Source organism: Gasterosteus aculeatus, chromosome 17 (genome assembly GCF_964276395.1).
Source record: "Gasterosteus aculeatus chromosome 17, fGasAcu3.hap1.1, whole genome shotgun sequence".
NCBI lineage: Eukaryota > Metazoa > Chordata > Actinopteri > Perciformes > Gasterosteidae > Gasterosteus > Gasterosteus aculeatus.
The window spans coordinates 17,174,915-17,189,715 of record NC_135705.1 but is presented as its reverse complement, the minus strand read 5'-3'; the positions used below and the strand labels follow the sequence as shown (position 1 = coordinate 17,189,715).

Below are 14,801 nucleotides of genomic sequence, written 5' to 3'. Positions count from 1 at the left end.
CGAGAGCCGCTGAGCAGGGAAGTCTCGCCATGGGGCGCCATCTTGGGGACTGCGGGGCTCGTTACGAGTCGACCCCCTTCTTCAGCCGCCCGGCCGACGTCTGCAGACGGGCGTCTCCCTGCGGGGGCCCGACATAGGTGACCGACCATTTGCAGTTTCCACCTCATGGGTTTTTCCTCCTACACCCATTTGAATTTATTCACTGAAGTGCGCTAATATGCTGCGTGTAACGCGAAGTGACCTGTTTTGTTATTGCCTCAGTTTGCGCAGGAGCAACATTGTATGCGCCTTCCCTTCTTGCACCAATCTGGTGGCCTCTTTGTGTTGTGTTAGAGTTCTTTGAATGGGCTCCTTGGTTCGTTTATTTATTCGGCGGTTCTTGACATAAACTTGTGAAGTATCTGTGGGTTTAATGTGGTCTGAGCTGTTACGAGGTTTTGCCACGAGAGGTCGCTGTTGTCTTTCTTCCCATAGAAAAAGAGGCCAGTTGATGCTTAGCATTCCTGCTAAGTGGCACAAAAACTGATTCCAGCATATATCTTTTTCTAGTTTTTGATAATGAACACTTTGATCCTCAATGCCAGGGACAGTTTTAAGTCCCAAAAAGTAATGCCTAAAAAAAAAGCACAAAATTATTTGGAGAAAACATCTGTCCTTTAAACATTCATGCAGCGCTGTCATTACTAATGTGCGTGAAATTGGTGTAAAGTGTAGCTGCTGCCATGTCGTTTGCTTTGCTAGTTTATCCATTAATCTTCGGTGCATGTATGTCTGTCGTTTTAGCGAGACGCTAAATCCCTCCCTGCTGCTCGCCAGCTCTCTGGGTCATGCAGGTTGTGTGATGGATCTGCACACAAGTGTGTAACTAAAGGCAAATATATAACGATTTGAAAAAATGCTTTCGCTTCAATAACCAAATGATTTTGTGAGAAAACATTGCCAGACGTTTGCCAAAGAGACAACATATATTTTCAAAAGATGAGTTCAGATCTGTAATAATGTTTGTATACAAGATCATGTTTTCTAATGATTTAGATAAGACCGAACAAAATAAACAAAATAAGAAGCCTCTAAAATGGCAAACGGTTGCAGCCAATGTAGGCGATCTGTGCTTCCAAAATACTCCTGAGGTACCAACATTTTCTTCTAAATCATTGCAAATCTTAGTGAATTTTGCTCCGCGCTGGAGCGTTGCGTCAGGAACTGAAAGTCACTGTTTCTTTAACAGTATCACTGTGGAAACACCCTGTCAACATGTGATCACACCAGTTCAGCAGCAACAGTTTCAGGCAAATCACATGACTTCCGTCCGCATGTTCGGAATGGTTGATAAACCTTCATAGGCCAAAGTCACTCAGTATGCATTTACTTCATTGCCTGTTTAGTCCTTCCATCTATTCATCAAGCCGTTTGGGTCTTCCCTGCAGACGGTTGCATGAGCTTGAGGGTGGGAACCAGAGAGGCAAATTCCCCCTAAAGAACACAGGCCACAGGCCTGTCCTTTGTGTGCACATCTGCTGTCTTCCCCTCGTAGCTGCAGCTACTTCATGGCGCATTTAGCAGGCAGTAACAGCTGTGTGCAGCCTTCTTGCCTGCTCATAGGTGTGCGCGGGCTGAGCGCTTGGATCCGGGCCTGGCGCCCTTCGCTCCGAGCGCTGCGCTTTAGCTCCCCTGTGCTAAATGAAAGGCAAGCAACCAGGAAATGCAGCGGCCAATCAGCAGCCGCCTTACATGCTGTCGCCGAGCGCGGCCAGTCTCTGCGCGCCTTCCATCGGAGCGGTGAGCCGGACAGCTCGGAGAGCCGTGGCTGTTGCTCTGAGCGGGGGTGAAGGGGCTGACAGGGCCGTCCTCCATGTTTTAATAAGCATTGACATATCACACAGAGTTTGTAGCCATGCATCCACAGAGGTAAGCACCTATTTTCATTCTTTCACACACACACACACACACACACCACACTGCTGATAAGGCAGCAGCCACTGTGTGTGGCCCGTGCCTGAGTAATAATACAGGTTTGTCTGACAAGCTGTGTGTGTGGGGGTAGGAGGGGGGGTTGTTTGTCACCCCACAGCATAGCATTGCAGCTGAGAAGGAGAGCGTAGCATGGGAGCACACGGCCTCTGCAGGCTGGTTGGTTGTCTGGACCACAGGTTAAGTGTGAGGTGGTTTCGTTACATACACAGGACACAGACTATGACCTGCTTTCTTTTCTCAAGATCAAAAGAGGATCGAGCTTTTGTGGCTGCTCCTGGCCTGTGGGCTCGAGAATGCCGGCCTGCCGAGGGACCCGGGCGGGATGGGAGAGACGGGGAGCGGTGCAGAGGGAACTCCCCAGAGGAATTAGCAGATGGTGAACTGACAGCACAGCAAGTTTAATTTAGGCCTCGTATGACACAGAGAAGCAAGGCAGCGTTTGCACTTGTTTGCCGGAGCCACACGGCGATGAAAAAAAAATCTAGTCGTCTAATTTCCCACAATCCCCTAAAACCAACTTCGCCTCACCTTGATTCATTTCTTTATTTTGCGACTGGGTGAATAAACACCAACGCTTCTCCCCCCCCGGCCTAAACCTGTAAGCCGCTCACCCGTTTCCCTAAATGCCGATTATGTGCGGCGTGAATATGCCGTGGCAGCTTGGAGGAATCGCCTGTGCCTAATGGTGTGCACTGCCTCCCCGCGTTGTTCTCTGCTGCCGACTGTCAGCCATTTTAGAGAGCTTCCCCTTTCTGTCCCTCTGCTCCAAAGCACACTGAGTATTTGTATGTGAGCGAGGAGGAAAGAAGAGGGAAGGACTTCCTCTGAAAGGGCTCTGCATAGAAACCTCATCTCATCCAGAGAGGCTTCACAGCCTGTTTGAAGTCGACAAGGTTAGATTGAATTCTGTTTATATATATATATACATATATCTGTGTATGTATATGCACATATATAGATATATGCACATATATAGATATATGTGCATAGATGTGGGTGTTGGTTTTCTGCATGCATGAATCCGATTAAATGTCTAATTTAGTTGCAGAATCGGAATTTCCGCCACCTCAGCAATAATATTATTCTAATCCCTCAGCCAGGTAGAATGTGTCTGGTTGGTTTTAGTCCTTTCTAGTGTGATAAAGTCTCTGTTTCGAATACAACCAGGAGAACCACGGCCTTGATTTAATGGCGCACATAACGGCGCTTGACCGGAGTCCAGCAGCAGTCTGACTGAAGCATAAAGTCCTCCTCCTCAGCGTTTTGTGAATGGTGCTTGGTAATTTGTCTAATCCCTTCATTCCACTACGGCGGGAGGATCGGAGCGGACCGACGCACGCCGCCTGTTTGCAAATGTCCACCAGTTGACCTTCGTGGACCCGCGTAGATAACGTAGTTGGCCTCGACATTCTGCCGTGGATGGCACTAAATCTCTGCCTATATGTGTCGTTGTTTTTTTTTTTAACCGTGTGCATTTACGAGCTCGCGATTAGACGATGCTCTCAGCGGGTTTATGCGCGTTTTTTCTCGGCTTACTGCCGCTCACACTGCCGTCTCCGGGCGGACATTGATCATGAGACAGTACATGTTAAGGAAGCGTTGCAGAGAGGGGGGGTGGGAGGGGGGAGTCCAGGCTGTCTGGGAAGCTCCCGTGACATTTCCAGCCCTTTCTTTGTGTCCAGTAGTAGGCCCATGCTGCATATCAACATGAGGAGGGGGGGGGGGGGCACATAATAAGCTGCATGTGGTGAATGTGCCGTGTGCGCGGCGTGCACTGTGGTCTGAGTGAGTGAGCGAGAGAGAGAGAGAGAGAGAGAGAGAGAGAGAGAGAGAGGGGGGGGGGTGAGTGTGTGTGTTCAAAATGGATGCCGTGCACATACACCGGCTGAGAGCACGGCGAGGGAGGGAGTCCGTTCCTCTCCCTGTCAGGAGCCGCACACGTCTGGTAGAAGGAACACGGCCGGCGCACGTCTGCACAAGGGGGGGGGGGGGTTCCAGCAGAGGGGCAGACTGGGTTTTCTGCCTCTTCCTTTTTGCGAGCAGCGGCAGCGGCAGCGAGGAGCAGTGCTCTCTGCATTGCAGCACTGTGGCTGAGGAGAGCGGGGAGAAGGGAGCCCGGCTGGCACGCCGGGGGCCGAGCACCCAATCAGACGCCTCCGTGTGGTGCTCAAGCCAATCGGCAGCCCGCAGCCGAGGTTAAAGATTGACAATTGCAGAAGAGAGCAGCAGGGAGAGAAGGCCTTCTGGGAAACCTGGACCCATCTTTTCCCTCATCCCCCCCCCCCATCCCTCCCCCTCCCTTCGCCCTCCATAATTGAAAAAGATTAAAGAATAGGCTGAAGAATCTGTATGTGAGTAAGGAGAGAGAGAGGAAAAAGAACAGGTATGCTTGTTGATTTCCTACGTTGAGGCATGGATGTAGTGGTGGGTGTGGAGGGGGGTGTTACGTGGGCTCCAGCAGGCTGCTTGTCTGCTCTGTGGGTCTTTTTGCTTTTTTGAAATGTCGTTGTCAGGATTGAGTGGTATTGATTTTTGTCCTCGTGCCTGTCCCCGTCTTTCTCTCTCTCTTTGTCTCTGTTTCTGTTGGCTGTGTTTCCTGCCCCGGACAGGACAGGATGTTGCTGGGGTAGATTGCATGAGGCTGTCCAGACAGGTTAGACCAGCAGGCCGGTGGAGCCAGTTCACTGCACGCCGCTCCAGTCCGATATTTCAGCCTCCTTTCAGTGATGGAGGAGCAGAAGGTGTAGGAGGAAGGAGGGGGGGGGGGTGGAGGAGAGGAGCAGTTTTTGCTCTCAGCAGATGCCCGTCCTATTCTTCACACATATACATATCAGTTTTCCTCTTCTCGGGACTCAAGTGAAAGAGAAATTGGCAGAATCGAGGAGACGAGGCCGGTGCGTCTGAGAGGAGGGCAGTGATAATAGGATCGACAGCAGGGCGCCTGCTAACCCAGGTGAATCGCGCTCAACCGATACTGAGGGAAAACCTGTTGGGCAGATCGGGGAACAGACAGCGGCTCACAGCAACCCGCATCTCCAAGGATGTGGTCTCAGAAGGGGTCGGACTGCGCCCGTTACTGGGTCACGTGATCCATGAATATTACAGCAGGGAACCTTCCGCCTGTCAGAAGGTCGGGCCGCTGCCGATTCTTTGGTCCTGGGTTGTCATGTTTACTATTTATAGATATGTGGTCACGGGGGGGGGGAAGGCGCTTGTTGTTTAGCTGCCCAGCACTTTGAGCTGCGTTTCTCCCACTGTTGGTTCTCTTTTGTGTGAAAATGTAGTCTGACTGAGTCAGTTTTTGATCCGTGTCTTCACGCCTTTGATGTGTGCTTTGAGTGACACGTGACGTTATCAGTAATCTCTGAGTCGTATGTGGCTGTCAAAATGCCAGCTTTGACTACACGGGTATTGTGGCCATAGGATTTAACAATATAGATGATATTGTGATCTATTGAAAAAATCGTATGATAATGCCGTCGGTTAAATCCGTTAATTTCAAAACACTCAAACTACTAGTGTATGGAAGTGAGTCTGTAACTGTTTACACCACCTCAAATGTGTATTTGTTTAACACTATATCAATATTACATTTTATCAGTAGCATGGTTATTGCCGATACCAGTCTGTCACTACACCTCTAAAACAACTTCTCTAGAATACGGTATTTTGGAGACTCGTTTTAGTGTTTTCATGTAGCATAACTTATTTTGACGTCAGAAATGTTGAAGACAGTTGTCTGATGTGTTGGTAGGAATGTATGATGCTTCTGTTACAAGCTAAGTGCCAAATTCTAAGCACAATTATATTCATGTCAAGAGAAAGAGATTTGCATTTTGTGAGGCAACAACCTCGACTTTACGACAGCAACAGCGTCTGTAGGTCCTGTTTGACGGGTGAACCTTTCATGATGCTCTTTCTTGCATCAGTGCGCCAGAGGAAGAGGAGAAAACTGACATTACAGAAGAAGAAATGGAGATCTCAACGCGATCCAAGGGTAAGAGCACACAGGTCTGATTGTGGATATTATGTAAGGGGGTTTGTTGTGGTTGTCTTTGTCTGATATTAAATAATCCATAATGCTCACTGGCTTAGCCCAGTAGTGAGAGTGCAGGGAAGGGAACTGTGTCGTCTCGGGTGTTTTCTCCCCGCTTAAAGTAACTGTGAGCCTTCTGACGTCTTTTGGCAATTCTTTGACCTTTTCCTGTGCAGATGGTGGGTCTACAGAGCGGGTCACCCAAAAACGGAAGATGCCGAGTCCCGCTCGGTCATCCAACGGTCACTCGTCTGCCGAGACGTCCCCGTGCCCCGTGAAGAAGAAGAAGAAACCGGGTGCTGTTAGCAGCAGCAAAGACCAGGTAACAGTCGTCAGAGAGAGCAGGTATTCAGACACTAGGCCTCGACGCTGGAAGGCCTTTGTCTCGTCATGAGGTGAAGCTTCAGGCCTAAAAGGGATGCAGTTGTCTCTCTGGGTCAGACGAATCAAATGAAAAAAAAAAGTTATTCTGCTGCTCTAAGTTTGGTTTCACCCACTAAAGGACTGATGTCTGCTGCCACCATCATGAAACCCTTCAGTGATTTCAACTGAATCCTATTAAGTGCCATTACGTATTTAACATTATTTGATCTCTTCTGGGCAGGTTCATCTCCAGATGCATCAAATTGAAAACATTAGATTTACAAATATATTGTTTTGGTTTTGCTGCACATTTATTTCGCAGTTTTCTACAACAAAAAAGTGCAGAAATCAGACACACAAACATCTGTACAGGAATCTCACTCAGGAAAATATTTCTCTAGAGCTCTCTATTTAATTTTTTACTTATTTTGCAGGACATTACTGTATAGTCTGCTGCTAGCATTACTTTTCTTTGAATTTATCTGAACGTGTCTTAGCTTTAGTTGACAGAGAACAACTTCCTTTATTGTAAACTACAATGAATACTGTCCTGTTTCAGCAACATATTTTGGAGGGATACAATCTACTTTTAAATATAACACTAGCAAATATATAAAAAACAACTAAAATCAGGGAATGATAATGACAAAGCCTGCGTGTTTATAAGGTTCATTGAGCATTCTTGCTCCTTTGTAGGGAGAACACACATCTGGAAGCTACAGCCCCACTCGCTGCTGTGTTCTGCTTTATATCGTTGCTAATCAGTTATCAGTGGGACGACTTGTTATCCCCTACTAAGGCAGCTGCGTTTCAGCAATTCTTACTGACCGTGATTTGTTTGTTTGTCGTGGTACTTTATGGCTGTTTGAGATTTGAAAAGTGGAAAATATTCTCATGACTCTTTGCACTTTGTTACGTGTTGTTGAATATCTGCAGTGTTGTAAGTCTGCATCTATCAGTGGTGAAATATTGTGAAATTGTTAGAAGATACCAGGGGTTACCCTGTGATTTCTGTCTCTTGTTAGCTCCATCGAGTTCTAAGTACTTCTTTGCACTATTGCACTATTAGCCAATTGGCAAGTTATGTCACTGAAAGTGTTATGTTTAGGATTTTCTGCTCATATTAATTCATATTGTTGTCGTACATTTTTATGCAATTGTTTAATAGCGTTGGATTCTTCTGGCAATGGTAAAAGTCTGAGAGTTAGCTATCAGTTAAAATGCTTTTCTTTTAATATAATTCCCTGCAATCTGGGAAAGTGCCAAGTGCATGCTGTGCGTCCTTAATGGGTAAAGCAGTTCACAAATGCACAGTAGGTAAATGATTGCTGGTGTCTTACAAATGATCTTTTGTAAATCATTCGTAGCAACGAACCCATGCCATTTTAATGAAGGTCGTCCACACCGTTGACCCTCCTGCACATTGGTAATGGTTGTGCTCTAAAAACCAGTCGGTGTGCAATACGTGTGCCTTTTTTTTCAATTGTCATGCTGTGCATGCCTGCTTGGCTCTGTTAATCTCTGGCCTGATTTTGACCTTCCCCAACTTTTGTCTTTCTTTTGCCTGCATTCCAGTCAGAACTAAGACACGGTCCCTTTTACTATGTGAAGCAGCCAGCACTCACAACAGACCCTGTTGATGTTGTACCGCAGGACGGCAGGAACGACTTCTACTGCTGGCTGTGCCACCGCGAGGGCCAGGTGCTCTGCTGTGAGCTCTGCCCCAGGGTGTACCACGCCAAGTGCCTCAAACTACCAGCCGAGCCCGAGGGCGACTGGTTCTGTCCGGAGTGTGAGGTACTCGCCCAGGAGTGTGCGCAGTGTAGGGTTCTTGTACGACATAGCTCAAAGCCTGCAGTAATACGTGTTTAGTTTTTCACCGGGGGCCTCTGTGTAAGTTTGGACGCAAGTGACCGGTATTAATATTGATGTTCTGTGCAATTTTGGGATGAGAAGAAGGTTTTCAAATATTTTCCTCTTGATGTCTTTCAGAAAATAACAGTTGCTGAGTGTATAGAGACTCAGAGCAAAGCCATGATGATGCTAACGATAGAGCAGCTGTCTTACCTACTAAAGTTTGCCCTTCAGAAGATGAAACAGCCAGGTGTAAGTACTCTGAAGAATTCGTGCTACCAAACCGATTACATTGTGCTGCGGCAGACGGTCTAATTACAGATGGGGTACACTGTTTATTCTCATTGCTGCCTTTTCTAAATGAACATTCATAGTTATCACCTAGCTATTGGCATGTGCTCTTTTTTGGATCTTAATTTGTAGACTGCTAGACTGCTTATGCAACCATCATATTCCCATCAGTCGTGCCAGATGTTAAGATCTGCACCCCAAAGATCTGCCTCTCGGTCCAGCATGATGAATTATTGATTTGCATGTGCAAAAATGGATTCTGATAACCGAACTAACAATCGTAGTCGTTGTGCTATACTGGGCCTGTCAAGGCTGGAAACCATGAAGGTGAACATGCTAGCTGGTGGTGAGGATACAGCTGCCCCTCTCACTCTCTTTCAGGATCATCCCCGCTTGTCATCTCGCTCCCCCCATGCAGCTTCCACGCAGAGAAAGACTTTTAATTGGGTAATCAATTACAACACTAACAAGACCCCATCATGATTTCTTCATCCACTGGTTGTCACGCTTTTGTTTGAAACGGCTTTTTTTTCTTTTTCTTAGTAGTAGCATGGTGGTAGCATGTCCTTGTGCGTTAGAGGGGGAGGTTGTGCAGTAAGAGTTTATTTCCCTTCACATTCTTTTCTGTCCACTCAATCCTGCAGACCGAACCCTTCCAGAAGCCCGTCTCTCTCGAACAGCACCCGGATTACGCAGAGTACATTTTTCACCCGATGGATCTTTGCACACTGGAAAAGGTGAAGCGCAAGCTCTCACATATTGTTCACTGGTAGGATGAATGTAACAAGGTTTGAAGGTTTGTTATTCTTGTTTGCCCCACAGAATATTAAAAAAAAAATGTATGGCTGCACAGAGGCCTTCTTGGCAGATGCCAAATGGATTTTGCACAACTGCATTATATACAATGGAGGTATGTCAACAACATCCAACAATGATCCATCAGATTAAATTAATTTGGAACAATTTCATTGAATTATCAACATATCTAGGGTGTATTTAAACACAAATGTATGTCCTTATTTCAGGCAATCACAAACTCACGGCTACAGCTAAAGTGATAGTAAAGATCTGTGAGCACGAGGTGAGTAGAAGGTTTGCTTCAATGAAACACCAGACGTGTCGGCTGAAACTTAATTTCCTGTGTCTTCTGATTCTTTAATTGCAGATGAATGAGATTGAAGTTTGTCCCGAGTGTTATCTATCTGCTTGCCAAAAGAGAGACAACTGGTTCTGTGAGCCTTGTGTAAGCTAGTTGAGTGACTTGGCGTTTCTGTCAATGATTTCGCCTGACTGTTACCCAGTTTGACATCCACTTACTCAATTTAACTTAATTTTTACTGTCCACAGAGTAATCCACATCCTCTAGTGTGGGCCAAACTGAAGGGATTTCCATTCTGGCCTGCTAAAGCTCTGCGTGACAAAGACGGACAAGTGGATGCTCGCTTTTTTGGTCAGCATGACAGGTAGCAGCCCTGTGTGCTTCAGTCACTCGGTTGCTTTTGCACATATCCCTCTTTGCTCACAATGTGGGTCTTTCTCCCATAGGGCGTGGGTGCCTTTAAACAATTGCTACCTCATGTCTAAAGAGATTCCCTTCTCCGTGAAGAAGACCAAGAGCATCTTCAACAGCGCCATGCAAGAGATGGAGGTCTACGTGGAGAACATGAGGAAGAAGTTCGCCGTCTTTAACTATGCCCCCTTCAGGACACCTTACACCCCCGACAATAACTTCCAGATGCTGCTGGATCCCTCCAACCCGTCGTCCACCCCGATCAAACCCGACAAGCAGGAGAAGATCAAGCTGAGCTTCGACATGACGGCCTCCCCCAAGATCTCATTGGCCAGGACCATGCTGTCGGGGGCCGGGGTGGGAGGGAGCGCGGCGGGCCGGAGACTCCCCCTCAGTGACATGCCTCGCTCCCCCATGAGCACCAACTCCTCTGCCCACACCGGTTCAGATGGGGAGACGGAGACGGCGGACAAGTCCCAGACGAAGGCTCCAAACAGCCAGTACAGCACGGGAGAAGAGTCCATGGACTGTACAGGTATTTCAACCGGTGCCTTTTAGCGATAGATCGCAGGTGACTTCCTTTGACAGTAAATATCTCTTTACAGCGTCACCTGCCCATCCTCGACCTTGTCCAGCTGGCAGTTCCTTAGACAGCCCTAAACCATTCCACTCTCAAGCTCCTGGTGGTCCCAAGCAGGAGAAGACACCACCTACAGGAAGCATACTGAACCTCAATCTAGGTGAATCTCATTTGGCGATTATGCATTATGCATGAAACAGTAATAATGTCCGTTCTCTGTGAGCAAAAGTCTTTCTTGTGCACGTGCGGCCGCTCGGAACTAATTTACGCTGTGTTTTTTACCAGATCGGAGCAAAGCGGAAATGGACCTGAAGGAGCTTAGTGAAACGGTTCAGCAGAAACAAGGAGCCACGCCGGTCCTCACCTCTCCGAAAAGACAGATCAAGAGCCGGTTCCAGCTGAACTTGGACAAAACCATCGAGAGTTGCAAGGCACAGTTGGGTCAGTGGAGTATGCATTGAAGCAAATAGCATGTCTAGTTTATTAATCTAAAGTATTACCGTTAAGGATAGCCAGCAGTATCATTGCCCGACTGGGAAAGTTGCTAAGCAGAAGTTGTCATGTGAATATGTGATGCCGGGTGATACATCCCTCCTATTACTTTTTCTCGCAGGTATCGATGAGATATCCGTGGACGTGTACAAAGGTGTGGAACACAGTGACTCCGAGGACTCTGATAAATCCGACTCCAGTGACAGTGAGTACGCCAGCGATGAGGAGCAAAAGACCAAGGAGGCTGAGGACGCGGCACCCAGTGACGAGGCCCAGAAGGACTCTGCCAAAAGTAAAGCCAAAGACCAACCTTCCCCGAGCCAAGAGGAGGGTGAAGCCGATTCGCACGTGGCATCCGAGACTACGGCAGGCGACGGCAGCGCGAGTGCATCAGATGCTCCGACTAGAGCGCAAGCAAGCACCGGTTGTGAAAAAGAGAGCCCAGAAAAGACCAAAGCACCTCCAGCCTCACCCAGTCTCAGGGGGAGGGCTCACGGGAAAGAAGAGGCAAAGCAGGCCGTGCCGGTGGAGGACTCCGACTCGGAGAGAGAGCTGGTTATTGACCTCGGAGAGGAACAGGGAGCCAAGGACCGGAAGAGGAGCAGGAAGGACAACGCCTCCGTCAAAGAGGCTTCCGCTGCTAAAACTGAAGGTGAGAGTCCCACGAGAAATAATCAAACGCACACGCAGTGTGACGTCCATGTTTAGCCAACGTAGAAGTTGAAAGATTACCAGCTTTACCAGGCGGAACTGGTAAACCGCGTACGTTTTCTTGCAGGGAAAGCCGTGACCACGTCAACGCTCCCGTCTCAGAACAGCACGGCTCCCTCCACTCCCCCCAGCGCTTCCACACAGTCTCCCATAGCCGTGCCTGTCACCATGGTCTCCTTCACCACTCCCTCGCCCGCAACCATCAGCCTTGCGAACGTGTCCGGGGCCACCGCAACACCCCCGTCTTCCTCCTCCTCGGCCTCCGCCACGCCGGCTCTGAAGAAGCAGCGTCCTCTGCTGCCCAGGGAGACGGTGCCGGTGGTGCAGAGGGCTGTAGTGTGGAATCCCGGCGCCAAGTTTCAGACCTCCTCTCAGAAGTGGCACATGCAGAAGGTGCAGCGACAGCAACAGAACCAGCAACCGGCGGGAGAGGCGCAGGCCCCGGCGTCGTCCCCCGGGCAAGGGCAGGCCCAGGCGCCGACCCAGACGCAGGCCGCTGGGAACGGCTCCGCGGCAGTGTCCTCGTCCTCGGCACAGCAGTCGTCTCAGAGCGCGCGCTACCAGACCAGACAGGCTGTTAAAGGTACATGACAGGGACTGGACAGCACATGGTGAAATGTACAGTGTGCACTTTCTAAGCATCGCTTGCTAAATATTGTCGTTTTTTTTTCGCCCTGATGTTTCTGATTAACAGTGTTTTTTCTAATTCCAGCTGTTCAACAAAAAGACGCCCCGCTCAGCACGTCCACGTCGGCCGTCACCCTGGTGTCCGGCAGCCCGTCGGCTGTCGCCATGATGGCCACAGCTGCTACGTCATCACCCGTGGCAACAGACCTGTATATCCCCACTGCTTCGGCCGACGCAGCTGCGGACATTGCCAAGTACACAAATAAAGTTAGTATTTTTGGTTTTATGGTATGATATGGTATGGAGGGCAAAGAAAACGCTAGGTTGGCGCTTTGGAATTGTGTCAAGACCAGCTTATGTAACAGGGAGAGGCTCTAGTCATTTTCTAAATAAAATATTTTTTAGAAAAAAGGGCAGATTTATTTTTCTTTCTCTGCGACCCGGTAACAAGTAGTCGGGGACTCCTGCTCTGGACCATAGCACCGACCGATCATTCACAATACTGAGATGAAATCAGCCCTGAAAGCGATTTGGAGTATTTCTCCTGTATTTCTCTTGGTGTATTACAGGTGAATCACAGATGTCTACAATAACCTGATTCAGTTTTAGCCTCCAAATTGCATATTTGAAATAAAATAGAATATATACAACTTGAAGAAGACGAGGGACATGTGAACTACCAACACAGATAAGTGTTGGTAGTTCACATGTTACATCCATGAAGTACTTATGTTCTACTCTTTTCAGATAATGGATGCAATCAAAGGCACAATGAATGAAATCTACAATGACCTGTCGAAGAGTACTTCAGGCAATACAATAGCAGAGGTAGGTGGTTGCTGTTGGCACTGTGGAGACCAAATAATGTTCAGATCATCACCAACGGCTTTGCAAGGGACACTTTACTGAACTTAACCCATGGCCTTTCAATTCAGATAAGACGACTGAGAATCGAAATCGAAAAATTACAGTGGCTGCATCAACAAGAGCTGTCAGAAATGAAGCACAATCTTGGTGAGAGTGATCGTCTTATCAGCAAAGTTCTTTGCACGCGGTCTTCATCGCTTACAAAGCACGTAACGGGTTTCACTCGTGTTCGCTCATCTTCACGTGTACTTCAATGTAGAGCTCACAATGGCAGAGATGAGGCAAAGTCTGGAACAGGAGAGAGAGAGGTTGGTGAGCGAGGTGAAGAAACAGATGGAGCTAGAGAAGCAGCAGGTGGTGGACGAGACCAAGAAGAAGCAGTGGTGCGCTAACTGCAGGAAAGAGGCCATCTTCTACTGCTGCTGGAACACCAGCTACTGTGACTACCCGTGTCAGCAAGCCCACTGGCCAGAGCACATGAAGTCCTGCACTCAGTCAGGTAACAGCACGTGCGAGCATCAACATGCCGATGACGACATTCACACAGGCTAGGATCAATTCCTTTTTTATTTTTTTTATTTCATTCTTACGGCAGCTCGTAACCCTGCGAGTCTTCGGGTCTTTAGCTCGCCCGCATGATCACCACATGACGCCTGACATTTTCCTCGATGTGATGCATATTTTTTTTCCCTTTTTTGTTTTATCTGTAGCCTCAGCCCCGCAGCAGGAGTCCGAGGCTGAGTCGACCGCAGACCTCCCCAACAAAGGTTTAGGGCAGACTAGCAGTGGCCCGAGCTCTCTGGTGGTGCAGGGGCCGGCGTGTCTCTCAGACAAAGACTGTGACACGGAGAAGAGCACTGACGCCGCCCCTGTCACTTTATCCTGAACAAGTCTACTGTACTGCAAAATGTAAATGTGTATAGATCTTTTTTTTTTTCCACAATAAGGACACGTCTATGTAAATTGTTCTGTTCAAGCAGCCGTTACGGGAGCATTCTAAATTATTTTTTATTTATATATTTTTGTTGCCCTCCAGGGCTCACATACTGTCCCCAGTACACAGTGGTCATTTTAAATGTGGAATCGAGACTGACAGCAGATTAGTTAGCAACCACTAGACAGGGTGGTTTAAGGAGTGTATACTGCATATTCACGCACTGCCTTGCAGACTGTAGAGAGCTGTCGGTGTGAAGACCTTCAAAGCATGCCTGAGTGTCTCCAAACATACATCTACTGTAAAAGACAGTTAAACCGTTTTAGACTGCAAAAGTGTAACCCATGCTAATGGATCGCCTGGATTTAGATTAGACTGTTGACAGAAATATCTGTAAAATACCTATTTTGTATTTTATGTTAATTTATTTGTTATTCTAATGTTGCCTGCTGTATACTACAAAGAAAATAACAAATACAAACATTTTAAACAAATTGTTCCTACTGTTACACTGTGCTCAAAGTAGTTATGAAGTAGTCTGCATTAGTAAGTTAAGCAAAGT

General features: G+C 47.8%; 1 protein-coding gene across 18 annotated transcripts; it reads left to right on the top strand.

Moving 5' to 3' along the window:
- Nucleotides 1-14,733, top strand: zmynd8 (zinc finger, MYND-type containing 8). Of its 18 annotated transcripts, none has more exons than XM_078091593.1 (22): nt 956-1,908; nt 2,217-2,350; nt 5,904-5,971; nt 6,187-6,332; nt 8,027-8,170; nt 8,366-8,479; nt 8,900-8,965; nt 9,163-9,255; nt 9,341-9,428; nt 9,544-9,599; nt 9,684-9,761; nt 9,866-9,981; nt 10,064-10,563; nt 10,634-10,768; nt 10,894-11,049; nt 11,222-11,752; nt 11,879-12,394; nt 12,524-12,705; nt 13,186-13,266; nt 13,374-13,452; nt 13,565-13,804; nt 14,016-14,733. In XM_078091593.1, the coding sequence occupies exons 1-22, from the start codon at nt 1,681-1,683 to the stop codon at nt 14,189-14,191; spliced, it is 3,927 nt and encodes a 1,308-aa protein (XP_077947719.1). In that variant the 5' UTR covers nt 956-1,680; the 3' UTR covers nt 14,192-14,733. The 18 variants fall into 18 exon arrangements, with proteins under 18 accessions (XP_077947722.1, XP_077947719.1, XP_077947717.1 ...); XM_078091591.1 differs by having other exon boundaries at nt 7,949-8,170; XM_078091595.1 differs by having other exon boundaries at nt 1,820-1,908; nt 2,217-2,867; nt 7,949-8,170.
- Nucleotides 14,734-14,801: the final 68 nt, after the last annotated feature.